This window comes from Heterocephalus glaber, unplaced genomic scaffold (genome assembly GCF_053883595.1).
Source record: "Heterocephalus glaber isolate CG9 unplaced genomic scaffold, H.glaber_assembly_v1.0 deba00000621, whole genome shotgun sequence".
Lineage (NCBI taxonomy): Eukaryota > Metazoa > Chordata > Mammalia > Rodentia > Bathyergidae > Heterocephalus > Heterocephalus glaber.
This window is the reverse complement of record NW_028258153.1, coordinates 22,282,288-22,302,748: the sequence shown is the minus strand read 5'-3', so window position 1 is coordinate 22,302,748 and position 20,461 is coordinate 22,282,288. Positions and strand designations below refer to the sequence as shown.

The following is a 20,461-nucleotide window of genomic DNA, read 5'->3' as shown; positions in this document are numbered from 1 at the left end:
TACAGACAGGTCATTTTGCATGTAAAAATACACATTTGTATATCTTCAAGATAAATTACCAAACTGCAAACAGGGTTTGCAGTGTCAAAATGGATATTACAGCTTTGATGCCAGATTCCCCTCCATAAAGGCTGTACTCCTCCCAGCAGTGAAGGTAGAGTTTCTGTCAGCAGGTTGCACAGGCTTGGTAGAGCTTTAACTGGATTTTTGAGATGGGATCTCACTATGTTGGCAGGCTGATCTCGAACTTGTTGGGCTCAAATGATGCTCATGCCTTGGCCTCCTGAGTACGTCCCTGGCAGAGTATGTTTTTGAGTGCCAAGTGTTCATTTGTGTTTTCTGCTTGAGTACACTCTTTTTAAATTCTGGGTTTGGTATAACCACTAAAGACTGCATATTTTGGGGCCTGTTCTCTGCATACGCTTAAGCAAGAGTAGACATAGTATGAAGAAGATGTGAGGGTTGGAGTCTTAGGGCCGTTCCTTGGTTTTCTTATTTCCTAGCTCCTGAGACCTTAGGCAGCTTATCCAGCCACTCATTGTCTTAGTTTTGTTATCTGCAAACTTTGTAGAACTTCTCTTTGTTAAATCAGATACAGCATAAGAGAAAACAGTGCCTCGCATATAAGAGCACAAGAGTGTTGGTTGTTACTAACATGGATCTCTACACTTTGTTCAGTGAGTGATATACTTAAAACCTAATTCCAATTATGTAAGAGTAATTAATAACTAATAGTGATAAAAATATGCTGAAATATTAATTATAATTAACTAGTGCTGGAAAAATTGTATGTGATTTGTGGTATTTTAAATATGTTCTAATATCTAATTTTTCTGTAATGGGAATGCATTTTTATAATAGAAAAGAATGTGACATAGGTTATTAAATGATTTTTGTTAAAATATTCCTCCCTCTTTTCCTGTTGCAGACAGAGAGTGCATGGGCTGAAGAATACGCTGAGAAGAAGAAAGGGTCTCACAAGCGTTCGGCATCCTGGGGCAGCACAGATCAACTTAAGGAGGTCAGGAAAATGTTCCCAGGGATTGAAATTGGACTAGTTCTTGGAAATTGTGGGCAGCAAAGATTGTTGTTTTCTGTTGATTTTTTAAAAAAAAATTTGTTTTGACTTCCAAAAGTACAACAGAAAAACAGTTATGTGTTGATTTGATGAAGATTTGAATGGGGAAATGTACACATTCCTTACCTGACCATGTGATGAGTTTTATCCTCCCCCTATCCTTGATAGGAGAGTCCATACTTGTCAATACAGTCAGAATTATAAAATTACAGTAATAAACACATTCATGTTTATTATTTTTCTGTATGTGATGTTTCTGAAATTTGGTAATTCAGTATAACCAAATTGGTTATGGGTCTATGCTGTGATTACCTCTTCTTGTCCCTATAATTAATGATACTTGCATTTTACACGTTAATGTAAGAGACGTTCAGTAAAGGGATGACAGTGAGATAATCACTGAAATTGCATTTATTAAATTGCATGGCTTGACTAGATTTTCACATGCTGTGTAATTTTTGGGTCTGTTGAAGGTTAGGTAGTCAATAAACTTAAATTTAAATAAAAGTTGACTTATGTAAGGGCAGTGTTAAATTTTAATTGTTTCTGAAAGCTTACTCTGTGCTGAAAACATCATTTGTTTGGTAGTTGGGAAACTTGAAGACTGAAACAATGTTGGAAGATAGGTATTTTTCCTTACAGTAAAGATACATGCATATTTATACGTGTGTGTATAGGTGCACATGTATGTATAACAACTTTGCACAATAAAGTAAGTGTGATATGGTTTAAATATTCAAGAATTTATTAAAGATGAGGTTTTTTTGAGATTTGTTCTTAAGGATATGTTTTTATTTTGTGTGAAAACACTCTTTATACTTATTTTTCCCCTTTTCAGATTGCAAAATTACGCCAGCAATTGCAAAGAAGTAAACACAGCAGTCGGCATCACCGAGATAAAGAAAGACAGTCTCCATTTCATGGTAACCACGCAGCTATTAACCAGTGTCAGGTAGGAGCATAGGTGCTGCAAAACCCAGAAAAAGAATTTGTTGTTTTTCTGGTGATTTGTTACATTGTAGATAATTCTTCACGAAAAAATGTCCAAGAACTTAATTTAAAATAATAATTTAAATACTGACTCATATACTTCTTTAAAAAACATTAAGTTGACAAAATGATATATTTTTTTGGTGACCTGACATAAAACTTCTAGGAGACACAGTTAATTACCTATTTTGATTACCATTTTAATCTTTTTGGTTCAATATATTGAAGGCAGGTTAATAAAGAGACTTAAGCATTAGCTCTGGAACAGACCCTAGGTGAGTAACTTATCCTTTCTAAGTTTCAGTCTCATCTGAAGATTGAGAATAGTAATAGTCTTCTAAAGACTTTCGGGACAGAAAAGTCCTTTAACTGTTTTGATTCCTTACATAGAGCCCTGTGAACAGCTCTTGATGGCTTGCCCTGGGAGCATTCCTCTGAGTTGAAATTGGCTGGGGTCCCATGGCAAGAAGAGAACAAGTTCATGTCCTGTGATTGAATCTTTCAAGTCCCAAAAGTGAAACTTTGGCATTGAGAGAGCCAGATTCAGCGCTGGGAGGTGAGGGAAAACTAGGCTTAGTTGTGTGACTTTCAGATCACCTTGTAGGTCTGGACTTGGCAAACAGTGGCTTGGTAGCAAGTGGCCTGGTAGCAGGTGGCCTGCCACCTATTTTTGTAAATAAGGTTTTATTACTCTCATTCTTTATGTATTGTTCATGGCCCCTTTCTTAGTATAACAGTGTTTTTGAGTACTTAAGACAGAGACCATCTCACCCACAAAACCTAAAAAATTTTTTAGGTTATAAAAAATAATTTCTTAGGTTATACATGGCCCTTAACAGTGTAAGTTTGTTAGCAGCTTCTACAGGAAATATTATAGGATGGTAGTTTCTAAGTACAGTATATTGGTTTGTTTGCCAAAGGAAATAGTAAAGATATATATTTTTTTAAACTAATTTTGTCCCAAAATATTTATATAGGATCAATTTTGACTTCACAAATTTATAGTTTGGTTGTAGTTTCCAATAGTGTTTTTCCCATATAGAAGGTATTTTAATTTGAAAATATAATTGGACACCAATACATTTATTTATTTGTTAGTACATGCTTGCAGTACATAATGATTACACTTATCATGGTGAGTTAGTACATGTGTACAATACATCTTAATTCTTGTTTTATTTTTCTGTCCCCTGCCACTCCCTTCTCTCCTTATGCCCTTGAACTCTGAATCCCCTTCCCATTTGCAAAAGCGATTTTCATCATCTTTTCCCTTCAATTCTTTTTTCCCATCCCCTTTCCTCCCTCTCCTTTTCCCCTCCCTCCATCTTGTTCCATCCATTTGAAAAAGTTCTCCATACTTCTCATATAAGAGAAACCATGTGATATTTAAGCTTGTGTGCTAACTTATTTCACTTAACACTGTTCTCAAGTCACATCCATTTGCCTATGAATGCCTCAGGTTTATGGTGGAGTAGTACTCCGTTGTGTACAAGTACCACATTTTCTTTATCCATTCTTCTGTTGATGGACATATATGCTGTTTCCAAGGTCTAGCCATTATAAATTGTGCTGCTATAAACATAGTATGCATGTATCATTGTACTATGATGACTTTAACTCTTTTGGGAAGATTTCTAAAAGGGGAATAACTCAGTCAAATGGAATTACTATTTTTAGTCTCTTGGGAATCTCCACACTGATTTCCATAGTGGTGGTACTAGTATACATTCCCACCCAGAGGGGGCCCCCCCCCATCCTCACCAGCATTTGTCATTATCTGGTTTCTTGATGATAGCTAATCTTTCTGGAGTAAGATGGTATCTCATGTAATTTTAATGTGCATTTCTCTAATGGCCAGCAATGTTGAACATTTTTTCATGCATTTGTGGGCCATTTGTACTTCTGAGAAGTGTCTGTTCATTTCAGTTGCCCATTTTTTGATTAGGTCTTTTATTGGGGGGGAGATTTTCTTAATTTTAGTTCTGTATTATAGATGTCCTTTGAGAAATAGCTGCCAAAATTGGTTTTCCCATTTTGTTGGTTGTTTGCTTTTCTGTGCAGAAGCTTTTTAATTTGGTATGATCCCATTTGATTCTTGTATTATTTCTTGTGCCATTGGGGTTCTGTTTAGAAAGTCCTTGCCTATGTGTGTGTTTTCAAGAGTTGAACCTATTAGATCTTCGAGCAGATTGTTTGTTTTATTGTTTAGATCTTTGGTCCATTTTGCTTTTAATTTAGTACATGGTGAGGGAGATGGATCTAGACTCATCTTCTACATGTGGATAGCCAATTTTCCTAGCACCATTTATTAAAGAGGCTGTCTTTCTCTAGTGTATATTTTTGGCCTTTTTGTCAAAGATCAAATAGCTGAATGTGCCTAGGCTTGTTTCTGCTTCCTCTATTCTGTCCCATTGATTCACGTGCCTGTTTTTGTGCCAGTAGTACCATGCTGTTTTACCACAGTAACTTTGTAGTATAACTTCAAATCTGTGATGTTGATGCCTCCTGCTTTGCTTTTGTAGAAACTAGTACATTTAAAAACCTATACAGGGGGCAGGGGATTTAGCTCAGTGGTTCCACCGCCTGCCTGGCAAGCACAAGGTCCCGAGTTCGATCTCTAGTACAAAAAAAAACCTATACAAATTGATTTTATTTATGGAGAAATTAAAATGTAAACTTAACAAAATATGAAATGAAAAATTTGTATAGAGTAATAACTATCAAAATTGAAATATTAATTAAAAAGTAAACCTCCTCATCTTGAAAAGATTGAAGACCTACATGGCTTGACAGGTGAATCCACCATCTGTCCCTTCTAGTTCACCAAATAAATACGTACTCATTTATTTCTAAAAGATAAGTTCATTTTTTAGTCCTAGTTAATATTTTTGCTCTAAATAAGGCTTAAAATGGAATTTTATTGAAATTAAGTAATGAGTTATAGGAGTTAAGTTTATAAAGTGATTTTTTGGGGGTGGCTGCAGGGGGAATACTGCAGAGTGAATCCAGAGTCTTTTTACTAGGCTGTGGCCCCTTCTCTTTTTAAATTTTTGTTTTGAGATAGGGTCTTGTGAAATGGTGCAGGCTACTCTAACTTGCAATCTTCTTGCCTCAGCCTCCCAGAGTACTGGGTATACAGGTATGCACCACCACACCTGGCTGAAGTGATTTTTTATTTCATAAAAATTAGCAATTTTAAAGTAGTAAAATTATCCAAAATCTTTCCCTTTGAAAGTTGAATTTAATAAATATTATTGGAGCTTGCATGAAATTCATGCTTGCTCAATTCCAGAGCATGCCTTTGCAGAGAAGCCAAGAACTCAAAAATGCAGCAAGTTGAAAAATAAATTTATCTAGCTTGAATTTTGTATACCATGACACATCAAACATCTTCACTGCTTGAATTCCTGTACTGAATGTTAACAGCCAACCATAGTTCAGGCATATATGCATTTTTTTTTTTTTTTTTTTGTACGGGCGATTGAACTCGGGACCTTGTGCTTGCGAGGCAGGTGGTGGAACCACTGAGCCAAATCCCCGGCCCAATGCATTTTAATTTTTAAAACAATGGTAGTCCTGTTTAATTGAAACTGTCAGGCTCTAAACATGAAAAATTTTCCATGAAGTTATTGATGTGGCTTTGTTTATGTAGGTTTTCTCTCTAATGGAAAAAATCACCACGATAATGAGGCTATTTAACCATCCACACCTTTGTTACATATCTATGCTGTGACTGGTGGTATAGTGCTCACTAGGGAATGTAGTGATGCATTAATACTGTCATCCCACCACGTCTCAGAGAGCTGTGAGTAAGCTCATTATATAACACTGTAAAAGGAATGAGTATGTTGATAAAGTTCGTAGTGCCATAACAAGGGTTTTTATCCTTGAACTGAGGCTGAAACTGTCTAGATGGGGTTTCCAGAGAAGATGGTGTCTGGCTGATTCTGTGGCTCCAGGTAGAGGTGGTAGTAAGGGATTAGATTGGAGAGGTAAATAGCCAAACCAGAAAGTCTCTAGAGCTCAGTTGTAAACAAGTTGGGACTCCATCCTGGCAGCACCATGGAACTGTTATTTTAAATGCTCAGGTATGCATTTTACAGTGGTCATTATGGATTGAAAATAGTGAATTTGGAAGAGATCAAGTTTAGAGGCAGGGGAATCATTTAAGAATAGAATTTAGTAAGCCAAGTAAGAAATGATGGTAGCCTCAAGTAAGATAGAACCTTTGAAAGTGATTGAGAACAAACGAACTCAAGTGCCACTTGGAAGGTAATAATTAATAGTTGAACTGAGCTGCACTCCTTACTGAGTGACAAGCATGTAAACAGTCCTTATATGTGTTGTTGGTGTTTAATCTTCATTTTAAGGTTTTACAGAGTAGAAAATCAAGGCCCAGAGAGGTCAGATACCTTGTCTAAGGTCGTATGAGACAGAGTTGGGGTTCTAACCCAGACAGTCTAACCTCAGAGTCTGGAACTGTACACTTTATATTGGCTAATGGTTAATGAGATATGGAAATAAGAAAAAAGGATTAAGCCAATTTTAGCCTTTAAAATATCATTTAAAGGGCCGGGGATTTAGCTCAGTGGTTTCGCCATCTGCTGCTCAAGCGCAGGGACCCAAGTTCAATCCTCGGTACCAAAAAAATAAAATCATCTAAAAATACCTACCTCAATACCACATACAAAAGTAACTCAGTGGATTAAAGAGTTACAAGAGGATTGCAAGTTTGAGGCCAGCCTGGGCAGCATAGTGACTTAGGAGACTCTGTCTCAGAGTAAAAATATAAAGTGCTAGGGATGTGGCTCAGTGTGAAAGCCTTGGGTTTAATTCCCAATACCATTTTTAAAAAAGTCTGTGATGTTGGATTAGCTATGACACCATAAGCACAAGGGAGAAAAGAAAAATTGATAAATTGAATTTCATGAAAATTAAGTCTTTTGTCCTTCAAAGCATACCATCAAGAAAGTGAAAAGATAGCCCACAGGATAGGAGGAAGTATTCATAAATCATCATCTGGTAAAGCATTTGTATCTCCAGTACGTAAAGAACGTTGCAACTCAATAAAAAGACCAACAGTGGGGCTGGGGCTGTAGCTCAATGGTGCAGCACCTGCCTGACAAGTGCGAGATCCTGAGTTTGATCCCCAGTACTGAAAAAACAAACAGTTCAAGGAAGATACACAAATAGCCAAAAAGCATATACAGTACATACTTGATAAAAATTGTCAACAGGGAAGTTCAAAATTCATTGAGGTACCACTTTACCCTCTAGGATGGATGTAATTTAAAACACAGATAATAACCAGTATTAGAATGTGGAGAAGTTGGAACCCTCATATGTTACTGGTAAAAATGTAAAATAGTATGGTTGTTCTGGAGAAAATTCTAGTAGTTCCTCAAAAGGCTAAACACAAAGTTGTCATTATAAGCCAGCACTTCCTCTGTGTGGGTGTATTCACCCACAAGGACAAATTCAGGGTGTTATTGAGATAGGGTAATATAAGAGTTGAACCCTCCTGAACTGGTCAGTAAAAATGGCAAGCACTCTACATAGTACTTGTATGCATTATCGAGAACATATCCGCATAAAAACTTGTCTACAGATGCTGATAGCAGTGTTATTATTATTACTTTTTTTGGTACTGGGGATCGAACTCAGGTCCTTGCGCTTGTGCAGCAGGCAGTGGATAGCAGCATTATTGATGTTACTCAAAGTTACAAACAGTGTAAATGTCCATCAGCTAGTACATGGGTAAATAAACTATGGTATACCTATATGGTACCATTATTTGATCATAGAAAGAAATGGGGTACCGATATAAGTTAACAACATGGATAAACCTTGAAAACACACCAAGTGAAAGAAGCCAGATACAAAAGGACATACATTGTATGGTTCCATTTATAAGAAATGTCCAGAATAGCCAGACTCACAGACACAGAAAGTGGATTTGTGTTTGCTTAGGGTTGGAAAAGTGGAGGGAACTGGGAAATGACTGCTAATTGAGAAAGGATTTCTTCTTGATGTACTTTGAAGGTTGACTGTGATGTGATGATGGTTGCACATGTCTGTTCAACATTATTGTTTTAAAAAAATTGTGCACTTCATTTTCTGTGGTACAGGAATAAAACAAGGGCCTCATACATAGTAGGCAAGTGCTCTGCCACTGAACTATACTCATAGCTCATGTTGTATCCTTTAAACAAGTGAATTGTATCATACTGCTCAGTATCTTAGGCCATTTGAAGCTGTGCCTTAATATAAAAGAAGTGAACAGATCATTTGCTTTTAAGAACAAAAAAAGTCAAATAAAAATTATATCTATATATTTTTAAATGAAATAGAAAAGAATTATCCAGAGTCTCACCCTCTAAAGATAGCCATTCTTGACATTTTTCCTAAGATTTGGGGGTTTTGTTTGTTTTTGTTTTTCTGGAGAGGTGCTGGATGTAGAACTCATGGCTTTGTGCATCCTGAGTAGTTTCTAAATGTGTTTTTCTCTTTGTCTTCCTTATTTGAAAACATGCCATACTAATACTGTGCATATGTTAGTTATGTAGTCTGCCTTTTTATGTTTAATATGGGAGAATATTTGTTAGTACAGATGCTTCAGGAACAGTTTTCATGTCTCATGTTCTGTATTCTTCTAGTTTTGATTATTGAGTTGCATTCAGTTTCTTTGTGTGTAAAGCCTTTTCTGTCTTTATTTTTTTTCTAGAGGTTTTCTATTTGTTTAAGAAATTTGCATGTTTTGGATGTTCTTTGACTTTCTTGGGTATAACTTTTTACAATTTACCACTCTTTTTTATTTGGATTTCATCATACATAAATTATTTTTGCTGGGAAATTTCTTTACTCTCCCTGAACAATTATTGAACAGTATTGTTTTTGTGATAGTGAAATAGTCTACAGCCACTAGTTCACAAAGATCTTTTCTTAGGGCTACAGTGACTTTATCACAGTTAGTAAAATATACATACTTTGTTGTATGATTCTTTCCCTGAAAATTCAAGGGGTGTTGCCAATTAGGAAGAATAACTATTGCCAAGCTTCTTAGAAGAAGGAATCTTTCCCATGTCAGTGGTTTCCAGAAATGACAAAGCCCTCAGATGCTTCCAATATCATACTCTTTCAGGGCATGTCAAGAAGTAGACTCATTAAAAAACATACTGAAATGTTTCAGGATAGTTGGATTAAGGTCTAGAGTCCAGTGTTACACACAGAGAAATAGGAGGTGCCAACAGCTTCACAGCCACATAAACTGATTTTGAGGTGGGAATTAAATCATGCAGGGGTTTTCTGGCTGTCATTATAGCCTCACGCAAGAATGCCCTCACATAGGATTTTCTGATTTATTTTTGCCTGGGCTATAACTAGAAATAAATATGTATTTATTTGTATTAAGCTAGGAGGATTTGAGGGCAAAGGAACAGTGAGGTAAAAAAGGAAAAACTTGTTTTCGCCTGAGGAATGAGGGCACATTGCACTTACACAAGAAGAGTGCTGCTCTGTACTGATGTCTTTGTTTGCCAATCTAGGACTCGATTGCTATTGAATTTTTTAAGATTTGGCCATTAGAAATGAAAAGAGTAGACTCTTCTGCTGGGATCTTCATTACAGATTACAGTTAGGAAAGCTGAAGATGTGGCATGGTGATTTCAGGAAGACAGAAAGAAGGTTCTGGATCATTTTTCTCTCGGTTCTCTGCTGAATTGCTGAACATAGCTTTTTGTATCCTGTCTGCCTATCAAAGCAGATTTTTATTTTTCAGAATTGTCTTCTTCTCTCCCCTACTCAGCTACTGACTCAGTAGATGTTCTTCCTGTCTTTCCCAATTCCACATGTGTTGTACTACAATCTTATCCCTACACTTTGAAACTGTGTGCAAAATACATTTACATTTTGGAGGTTTAGTGTTGACTACTTCTCAGTTTTTCATTGGCTGATTTTCCATTTTTGTACAGAATATAATGTACATAGATAAATGGAGAATCGAAAATAAAACTTTAAAATAATGGCCCACTTAATTAGAAACTTTAATTGGCTGGAAATATACTGAAGTTTTTGCTTTGAGGGAAAGAACAACTGGGTAGCAGAGGATATTTGTGTTTAATGTTAAATTTTCAAAGTCCAGATCTAATGAGAGCTTTTCCTTAGCACAGTGCAGAACTTTTATGACTTTCATGAGTGCTTACCTAATTAATATTTACACATCCTGATTTATATTTAAAAACATATTTTGCTGCAGAAAATGGTAAAGATACAGGAAAAATTAATTCTTGCTATTGCTTAAAGATTCCTTGAAATGAGGGGTTAAAGTTTACTATATATTTTAGAATGTAGTTTATATAAGGAGTGAAATTAAAGGACTACTATTTCTGAAATAGTAGCAGTATGTTTAATGAAGTAAAGCTTCTCCAGGCAACTTCATGGATTTTACTTGTACACTAGTGCTTTTTTCCTTTACTTGTACCCTACTGGTAGTTAAATAAATTATAATTGAGTCTTTGTTCCATTTACCTAAAATAGTATGTGTATGTTAGGGAACAAGCAAATTAAAGTTTTAATACATAGCTTGCTGCTCTATATATTAGGGAAAATGTCCTACCAGATTTTTAGGGTGTGACTTCTTTCATTCCCTTGAAATGCAACAGAAAGCATCAGCAAATTATGTGTATGGGGTTAGTTGCTAGACAGGCAGGTTCTTTTGTGTGTATATATATTTCTCATAAAAGCCAGAAAACTCTTAAGTTTTCTGTTTTAAATAAGTTTACTAATCAGCTTTATGGTTCTGAAATTCAAGGTCAACATTTTGCAAAAATCTTAGCAGATTATCTTGCCATTACAGTCTTTTCTTTCCTCATTTCTATAACTTCAGCAGTTATAAAACAGTGCATACTGAAAGCAGCACAGAAGTGGCATCCAGTGCAAGCTGTTTTTGTTCTGACAAGTAAAACAGGAGATTTCTGTTTAGAACTGATAACCATGAGTGTAAAAAATAAAAATTATACCTGTGGTTTATCCCCTCATAGCTCCCAAGAGCTCTCTCAGCTGCTCCCCTTCCCTGTTGCCCCGTTATTTTCTGACACAGAAGAGACACCAGGTGAGATGACTTCCTCACAGAAAGGCTCTTAAGTTCTCCATCCAAACTCGTGAGCTGTAGATTTCTTTTCCCTGTCAGCTCATTGTTTCCTTTTCCATTTTCTGTTGCTACTACCTTAAGAAAGGTTTCTTCCTTCCTTGACCATCAGAAAGCAAAATACTGTGCTGGCTTCACTCTCACTGCTTTGTCCATCCTTGAAGCGAGGAGGTACCTACTTGGAGAGTTTTTAAAAAGGCCTTGTTAGATTATATGTTGGAAAGGAAACAAGATGATTAGAATAAGTGAAAAAAATCATCCTTCCAGGTATAGGTGATACTCATTAGGGACATGAAGTACTGATGAGGAGTAGCCAGTCTCAGTGACTGTTAGTACTTCACTGAAGTGCAAAATGAGAATGTGGCAGCTGGGTGAGGTGGCACATGGCTGTAATCCCAGCACTGAGGGAAGCTGAGACAGGAGGATTGCAAGTTTGAGTTCTGCCTGAGCATCTCAGTGAGATCTTATCTCAAAATAAAAAGGGCTTGGGATGTAGCTCAGTGGTAGAGCACTCCTGGGTTCGATCCCCAGTATCACAAAAAAGGGGAAAAGAAGGGAGGGGAAAGTGTGGACTTGGGAGTGAGGATGGGGGAGGAGAGTAAAGAATACAGGTAATTAGGAGAAGAATGATGGAGAGTCCTTGAACTTGCCACTTGCCTTCCTCTTCTTGTCTCATTTTATCTCTGAGTCTGGCATTGGGTGAACCATAGCTGATGCACTTGTGGGAATGCAGGGAGTTACCGACTTGGAGCATGAAAGTAGAAAGAGTGTGGGCTAGGGATTTAACTCAGTGGTTCCATCACCTGCCTCGCAAGCACAAGGTCCTGAGTTCGATCCTGGTACCAAAACAAACAAACCAGATACAACATACCGCCTGTGTGCAAACCCAGTGAAAAGGTGAACACACTTCAAAAAGAAAAAAAAGATATAGAAGTGACCTTTAAGCATACTGTAAAAATGCTCACAGTTTGAATAACAAAATTAAAATACTTTTTCAGTGTGAATAAAGAGTGTTATATGTAAACACTAAGAAGAGCTCTTTCAAGTCAGTTAAGAAAAAAATAAACCATCACCACTGCCCCCACCTTAAAATGTACAGATGGTTGGTAATTGTTTAAAAAATTCACCTTCACTTACATGCAACAGCATATAAAGAATGAGCTTTTTTAATTTATGAAACTTAGCCTGAGTTTAAGAAAATATAAACTCAGTGTTTAGAGTTTGGTAAAATACACGTTTTCGTACAGTGTAGAAAGAAATGTAAGGAATACAAATATTTTGCCATTTTGGATTAAAGTCCCAAGAATATTTCCTATTCTTTGCAGTAATAGTTCTCTGTACTCATAATTTATTCTAAAAGAATCTTCAAATACTTATCTAAAAGGATATTAATTGTGACATTTCTCTAGAATAGTAAAAAGTTAGAAATTGTCCAGTAACAAGCATTTCTTATGTGCTCATGCAGTGAAACACTGTGCAAGTATCACAGTGATTTGATGAATGAAAATTTAAAGTATAGAAAGATGCTAGAGATCTGATATGAAATTAAAAACTACCAGTTACAGAATAATAGATATAGTCTCTTTTTGGTTAGCAGTATACATGCCCGGAAGGAAAATAACTAGATTGAAGAATATTTATCAGATTATTAATAGTTGCTCCCTCCTGTGATTTAATTCTATTTTTCATTCCTCAGTGAATAGATTTTACTTGTGCCATAAAGAAAAGGTAATCCCAGAACTTGAGGAGGCTGAGGGATGAAGATCACAAGTTCTAGCCCAGCTTGGGCAACCTAGTAAGATGCTGTCTCAAAACAAAAAAGGACTGGGGAAGTAGCTCATTGCAGCTAGTTTTTCTCTGGATAAAATTTTATGAACTTATTTATTCAAGTCTCTGAGTCACTGTATCTCTGGGTTGTATTTAAGTAGATTCTTAAGCTTATTGAAAGTGCAGAAATGAAACGTAAAACTTAAATAGTGTGTAAATAGTGTGTGCATTTGTCTCCACAGGTTGCTGTGACAAAATGGCATAAACCAGGAGGCTTAAAAAACAGATTTATTTTCTTATAGTCCTGCAGACTAGAAGTCCAAGACCAAGCAGAGTCAGTGTCTTGTGAGGGCTCTCCACTCGGGTTGTAGACAGATACTGTACCTTCCAGATGTGTGCTCACAGGAATTATTCTTTTTATGAACAGAGTTGTGAAAGATCGCCAGCTCAGTTGTGTGCGCGCCTCTGTCCTGTCCGGTCTCCCCCCTCCCCCCTTTTTGGATTAGAGCCCACTTGTATGCCTTCTTCTTAACCTTAATTGCTGCCTTAGGGGCACCTGGAACAGGGCTTCAACATAAGAATTTGAGGGGAAAACAGGCATCTTGTCAGTAATACCAGCCTTGTTAAACAGTGTCTTCTGTGTTCTTGGCTCGGTTTTTGGCAGAGGTAATAGAAGATGAATAAATCATGATTGTTGAAAAATAACCCAAAAGAAAAATGTCACCTGTAATTCCTCTGCCTGTGTATAGTTTGTGTCCAGTATTTTGGAGGAGCAGTCTTTCATTTTGGTGTGTGAAGTATAAACTGTGTATACATGGTGAGTGGTATATGTGCATATTAGTTACTGACAGAATAAACTAAGGAGGTGAAGGAACAGTGTTCTTTCATTTTGTGCATTTGTGGGGCTTTATTCCAAGAGATAGAACAGAAAATACTGGGGAATTAGACATGTACATTTTCCCCCCAGCACATAGTATTTTATTTTTACTTGAGGAAAGAGAGAATCAAAAGAAATAGGAGAACTAAATCTTTGAAGACATATAGAGCAAGTTTTAGCACCATAATTTCCAGTTTATAAATTTAAAAATTTATCCATAATTCATCTTCTAAAAATCCTGTAACTGACTTTACACACCACTCTACATTACTTGAGATTTGAATTTAACTCCAGGTTACACCTGACATTTAAGTTTTTGTAAATACAGGTGTTAGTAAGTTAGTTATTCTCCACTGTACTTGATCTTTGATGCTGGCTGCATGTAGAGTTGCCGCCAGTCTACTGAGGACAGGTGTTCGGAGACAATAAAACAGGCTGCCAGGGTGAGCCTAAGAGTGTGGCTGAGATTTGCCTTAAAAACTTTTAAAAGGAGAACATCACATCTCAATTCTACAAATCCCCCATTGATGAATGTTTTCATTATGTACTGCAAACATGTACTAATAAAAAATAAATTAAAAAAAAAGAACATCAGCTCTCTAAAGAGCTATACTTGGGGGCTTGAAGGAGGGAATGGGATAAAATAAAATAAAATTTATTTAAAAAAATAGAAACCAGGCCAGGGATTTAGCTCAGTGGTTCTGCCGCCTGCCTCGCAAGTGCAAGTTTCCGAGTTGGATCCCCGGTACCAAAAGAAAAAAATAGAAACCAAGACTCAGGAAAAAAAATTAAAGAGCTATACTCTATAGCGAATGGCTGAAAGTATGGAAGTTGAATGTGTTTAATTAAATTTTCTGTGTAAAACCACCCATAGAACATCTAAATTTAATATTTTCATGTTCTTTCCTTTGATAGTACTGACACTGGAAGAGGGAACAAAAAAAGCAGATAGAAGTAAAAAGAGAGTAAATGATAGGAGCTTTGAGAGTACTATGAGGAAAAAGGGAAAGGTGAAACACTATATGTAGAAGAAAATAAATGAGCCTTTAAAAATGAAAAGAAAAAATGTTTTAAGAATAAAATGGAGGGGCCAGGGATTTAGCTCAGTGGTGTTCTGGTACCTGCCTCGCAAGTGTAAGGTCCCGAGTTATATCCCCGGTACAAAAAAAAAAGAATAAAATGTAGAGAATATAAGATAATTGTGGCTGCTATACATCGAGCATCTCTGGGTTTCTGGAGGTCATTATGCCAGGATTCCTCTCATTTCTTGCTCAGAACCAGGAGGTGTGACCTATACCCTCTTCCAGATGAGGGTCTGCACTGACTGCACAGCCAGCAGGTGCCCCCTGGGGGTCTGGTGTGGGGCTGCTCCTTGGCTTTATTCCCCCAAGTTTCCTGTGTTTGCCAGGAGTAAAGAGGAGAAATACAGATTTAACACCCAGTTCTGTTTCAGACAGCAGGGTTATCCACTGAGTGAAACTAGTGGTAAATGACTAGGGGTCCTATTAACCTTCGCCCCCTTGTGCACCTTCCTTGAAAGGTTTTTCAAAGAAACCTCCTTAAATGAAGGCGGAGTTTACCAGACAGCAGGACAGACAGCGTGCAAGCTGACTGCCTGGGGCAGAATATTTGCTATTAACCTTGGTAGATACCTCTGTGATGCTTGTTTCATATTTTACTTTGAGGATCTTGTCAGTAAACTGAGTAATATCCTATAATTATGAGATCAGCTGTTTATTTTATAAAGTAATAATTGTAACAACAAAAACATTTTTAATTTTCAAAGTTAAAGGTAGCCTTTAGAAAAATATGCATTGCATCACTTCTTTTCTTGAACAAAACAGTAAACATTACAATAAATGTATAAATTTCATAGGGAAGTTAATTCCAATTTTGTAATCTTGCTGATGTACATGGACTTTGGAAGTGGTTTTGTTTTTCCAATCAAAATATTTTTTTATTTGATAAGTTGTTTCTTTTCTGAAATCATTTTAGTATTAGGAGAGTTTAGAATTGTTTTGAAATCTGAAGTGTTAACAATCATAAAATGTTTTCTGAGATTGACATTTTAATATTTTCCTTGATTCTAATTCCCTTTCCAGCCTTTCATAAATGTAAATAAATTTTAAAAATTCTACCTTGTCTGGAATTTGGGGTTTTAAATTGTATTTCATATGACTAAGGAGCACTTTTTGTGAGGCCTGCAGTTTTGTTTGTTTTTGAGTTACTTATGTCAGTGGAAGTATACTTCAGTCTAGAGAATTAGAAAATAATGTTAAATTTCTCTTCTGCTCCTTCCCCTCGTTTTTATGAAGGCTCCTGTTCCAAAGAGTGCGCTTATTCCAGTAATTCCCATCACCAAATCAACAGGTTCCCGGTTCCGGAATAGTGTGGAAGGATTGAATCAAGAGATTGAAATAATCATTAAAGAAACTGGGGAAAAGGAAGAGCAGCTTATTGTAAGTAATCTTAGTTCATAAAGTCAGCCTCATGCATGAAGTTGTCTAATTATTAAAAAATTATCAGTTTTAATTTCCACATTTACTGAGAGCTCTTCTTTCTTGAGAGAAAGTGGAAATTTATCTCATTTGAAAAATCTTGACTTTGGCAAGTGATTGAAAATTTTTCATGTCTTTCACCTCGTAGATGCAGCTGATCCAATTTAAATCTGGGATCGAACTTAGGACCTTGTGCTTGCCAGGCAGGTGCTGTTCTGCCAAGCTACATCCCCGGCCCCAGAAACTGTTGGGTTATTTTTCTCTTCAGTACCAGGGATCGAACTCTGGTCCTTCCGTTTGCAAGGCAGTCAGTGGAACCACTGAGCTCAAATCCCTGGCCCTAGAAACTGTTTTTTACCTGTTGCAGTCAATGGAAAAATGATACACTCTTCGTTGCTAGAATTCCGTTTAACCAAAGTTTACCTTATAATTTATGGGGGCTACAAGACAGAATTGTTTCTAAGCTTGAGTCTACCTTTTCCTTGCTGTTGATTGTCAATTACTACTTGGTTTTGGGTGACGCTATGTTCACGAAGTGCAGGTAGAATGCTCTTATCTTTTCTGCTAGAATATATTTTTTTAAAAGTTCATGTATAAAACAGGAAGAAAAATTACTGTTTAGATTTGAATACCATGTCACAGAGCATACTTAGCTAATTACCTGCTCTTCAGTGAGGGAGGAATTAGGGAATTTGAAGTAGTATCTTGAACTCTCCCTCAGGAAAAAGATTGGTTTATCTTAAAGAAAACAGCTCCCCAGACTTTCCCCTCTCTTGCATCTTGTGAAAGCTTTCAGACTGTGATGAAGGTGAATGAGGCAAAAGTGTTCAGGGAACTGGTTCCCTGCTAAGTGAGCCACACAGGCTTTCCTCTGGGTGTCTGCTTGATTTCACCCTACAGTTAGCACTGCTGTGATTAACCTTTCCCTCAGGTAGGAATGGCTTAGAAAAACACAACTCGGAGAATTGGGAGGAAGAGAGAGGGAACAAAGGCCTGTTGCCAGGTGTTACTAGTTGACACGATGGATAACCTTTTTGTAGCAGAACCTAGCTCCTCTTCTACATCTAGGTTCCTCCTCTTTTATCACAGTTTATGATTTTAAAAGTGACATTTAGGGCTGGGGATGTAGCTCAGCACTAGACTGCTTGCCCAACATATATGAGGCCCTGGGCTCAATTCTCAAAACCACAAAAAATAATAGCATTTTGTACGTGATAAATAATTCAATACAGTTCATTTGTTCAATGAGCTTTGGCCACCTGCTGTGTACCAGGTACTAGAAAGGCAAATTCTTCACCCAGGATCCTCAGTGGAGTGTCAGATTAGACAGCAGTGTCACTAATAAGCAACACAAAGGCCTAATAGGAGAGAATTTGTGAGTTTCTGGCACAACAGGGGAAGGTTGACTTTGAGTACATCAATGGCTAGTGAATCTCCAAATCACTGATAAACCAATGTTTGTTAAATGTCCTGACAGCCCCAGGATATTCCGGATGGCCACCGTGCGCCTCCCCCGCTTGCCCAGAGAAGTAGCAGCACCCGAAGCATTGACACACAGACGCCTGGGGGCGCAGACAGAGGGAGCAACAACAGTAGCCGTTCCCAGTCTGTGTCCCCCACATCCTTCCTCACCATCTCCAATGAGGGCAGCGAGGAAAGCCCCTGTTCAGCTGATGACCTGCTGGTTGATCCCAGGGATAAAGGTGTGTAGTGCTGGAAGAATCCGTCACAGGATGATAGCTGAATATCACCTATTTAATACTCATTCTGCTCATTTTCTAGCAGAGCTCACACTGGAGCCTGCCAGGGTAGTGGGGTCTAGCAGAGATTTGAAAAATTTGGGTTATAGAACTGTAGGTTTTGCTGTGGTCCTCAGGCAGTGGTCTGGTTGTGTGCATTTAGGGTCTTTGTATGTTTTTGTGGATTTTCTTTCTTTTTTGGGAGGATGGGAGGAGGTACTGGGGATTGAACCTTAGGTCTTGAGCAGAGCTGCATCGCCAGATAGGTCTTGCCAAGTTGGTCAGGTAGGACTTGAACTTGCCATCCCCTGCCTTGGTCTCCCAGAGTACTGGAATTATAGGCATGTGTCATCACACTTAACTTGTTTGTACTATGTAAATTTTTTATATTTGTGAATACAACTTCCTTATTAGTGATTCCTGAAAAATACTTTTTTCTGTCACTTTACTAGCAATAACTTTATTACCTTAATACTTTTTAATTAATGAGAAACTTTGAAGTTAGTGGGGGGTTTTTGTTTGTTTTTGGTACTGGGGATCGAACTCAGGACCTTGCGCTTGCGAGGCAGGCGCCGGAACCACTGAGCTAAATCCCCGGCCCAGAAGTTAGTGTTTTTTAAGGATTTGTAGTTGTGATTTTTCTAACGAGGATTAAAGTGGCATATGAAAGCAAGATGGTGTTCAGAGCAAGCCTAAAGTAAAGGCTGAGGATACTTAGGTACTGTAAACATAACCTGGGGACAGAAGCAGTTTGAATATTAAGTACAAATACTCTACCTATCTCTATCAAGGCAATATTTTCCTAGTGTAGTTTTAGTTATTATATATACTTAGAAGCAATCATGAGACATTTATTCGTAAATTCTGTGGCTCAGTTCAATAATTTATTTAGAGCTTCCTACATACAGTGTGTTGAATGTACTAAAATGGTCCACTATTAATAAACCTAAACCATTGAAACTATATACAAAGTACAGAAGACAAGCTTCACTGGAAAACGTCACCTCAGACTGCGAAACAGCTGTATCCTGGGGTTCTTTTTGTTTTAGCTTCTGGATCAAATAGAACGTAGCTATTAAAACCTGCACCTTAATTTCCCATGCTTTCTGGTACTATATGTAGGAATTGTCGGTGTCCTGATGCATTTATTTTACATTAGTGGCCAGTTGGCTTCTGTGACTATCTTTTATGAGAAATCAGGGGGATACATAACTGCTGTTGCCAGCAAGGAATTTACAGTTGACACAGATTGAAAATTTAGGAAGTTATGTAACACATCAAGAATCTTAAATCTAATGTAAACTGAGGACATCAGCCCTGAACTGGGTATTAGAGTAAGGAAGTATTGGGCCAGGGATTTAGCTCAGTGGTTCCGCTGCCTGCCTTGCAAGCACAAGGTCCCGAGTTCGATCCCCAGTACCAAAAAAGGAAGTATTCCCTTTGAGAGAGTTAATTTGGAAAGATTTCAAAAACATTGAGGCAGACTTCAAAGGATGTTGTGGAAAAATGAACAGAATTTACCCCTTTAGGAGAATGAACACTCACAGGCAAAAGTAAGTGTTTAGTGTACAGTGACTGACTTCCTTCTGTGTAGACTGTAACCAGAGAAGCAGAAATATTAACTTGGGAAATTCTGCCAGACAGGCTAAATGTTAATAACAAGCAGCCATTAAAGAACCATTTGGGGTACTTACGTTGGAAAAAATGCAAGTGGTATTTGAGTGTATTTGCTGTGTATAGAATAGAAATAAAGAAGCAAGCTAAATCATGTTCAGTACTGAGGACTAAATGATACAGACCTAGGCTGTGATCATCTTAAGTTCAAAAGAAATTAGAATCTTATAATTATTTATGCATTTATTTAACAAGCAGTATCTCCTTCTCCCCAAGAATTATGTTAGATACTATGATAATGTTAATGAATTCAGCACTGTGCCTGCCTCAAGTAGTTTATGTGTAGGGGAAAGCCAAGGATAGTTACAGATGGCTTGACTGTATTTTTGTAGTACATTTTAGTAATTTGGCATGTTGTTTCTTGCAGAGAATGGGAACAACTCTCCTTTGCCCAAGTATGCAACATCCCCCAAACCTAACAACAGTTACATGTTCAAACGGGAGCCTCCAGAGGGCTGTGAGAGGGTCAAAGTCTTTGAGGAGTGCTCGTAAGTATTTCCCCCAGTTGTTTTATGAGAGTTTTCAAGTAAATTGACGGAAGAGTGTAGTGACTCATATGGATCTACCACCCAGATTATATAATCATTTGCCTTTTGCAGTATTTGCTGAATGTAGCTACAGTGCTCCAACAGAGGCACTGTACTATTATCACAGTGAAGAAAATTAATGGTAACAATGTCCAGACTTGACTCA

General features: G+C 37.3%; 1 protein-coding gene across 12 annotated transcripts in view; it reads left to right on the top strand.

Annotated features, from left to right (window-relative positions):
* The window catches only part of Fam117b (family with sequence similarity 117 member B), a 204,117-nt gene that overhangs the window by 52,701 nt on the left and 130,955 nt on the right, over positions 1-20,461 (top strand). For all 12 annotated transcript variants that reach the window (XR_015449112.1, XR_015449111.1, XR_015449113.1 and 9 more), the window contains exons 3-7: positions 929-1,021; positions 1,917-2,030; positions 16,173-16,316; positions 17,833-18,058; positions 20,136-20,256. Coding sequence is in view for 9 of the 12 variants with exons in the window: in XM_087205833.1 (XP_087061959.1) it covers positions 929-1,021; positions 1,917-2,030; positions 16,173-16,316; positions 17,833-18,058; positions 20,136-20,256 (698 nt within the window). In the remaining 3 variants the exon portion in view is untranslated. The remainder of the gene's footprint in view (positions 1-928; positions 1,022-1,916; positions 2,031-16,172; positions 16,317-17,832; positions 18,059-20,135; positions 20,257-20,461) is intronic.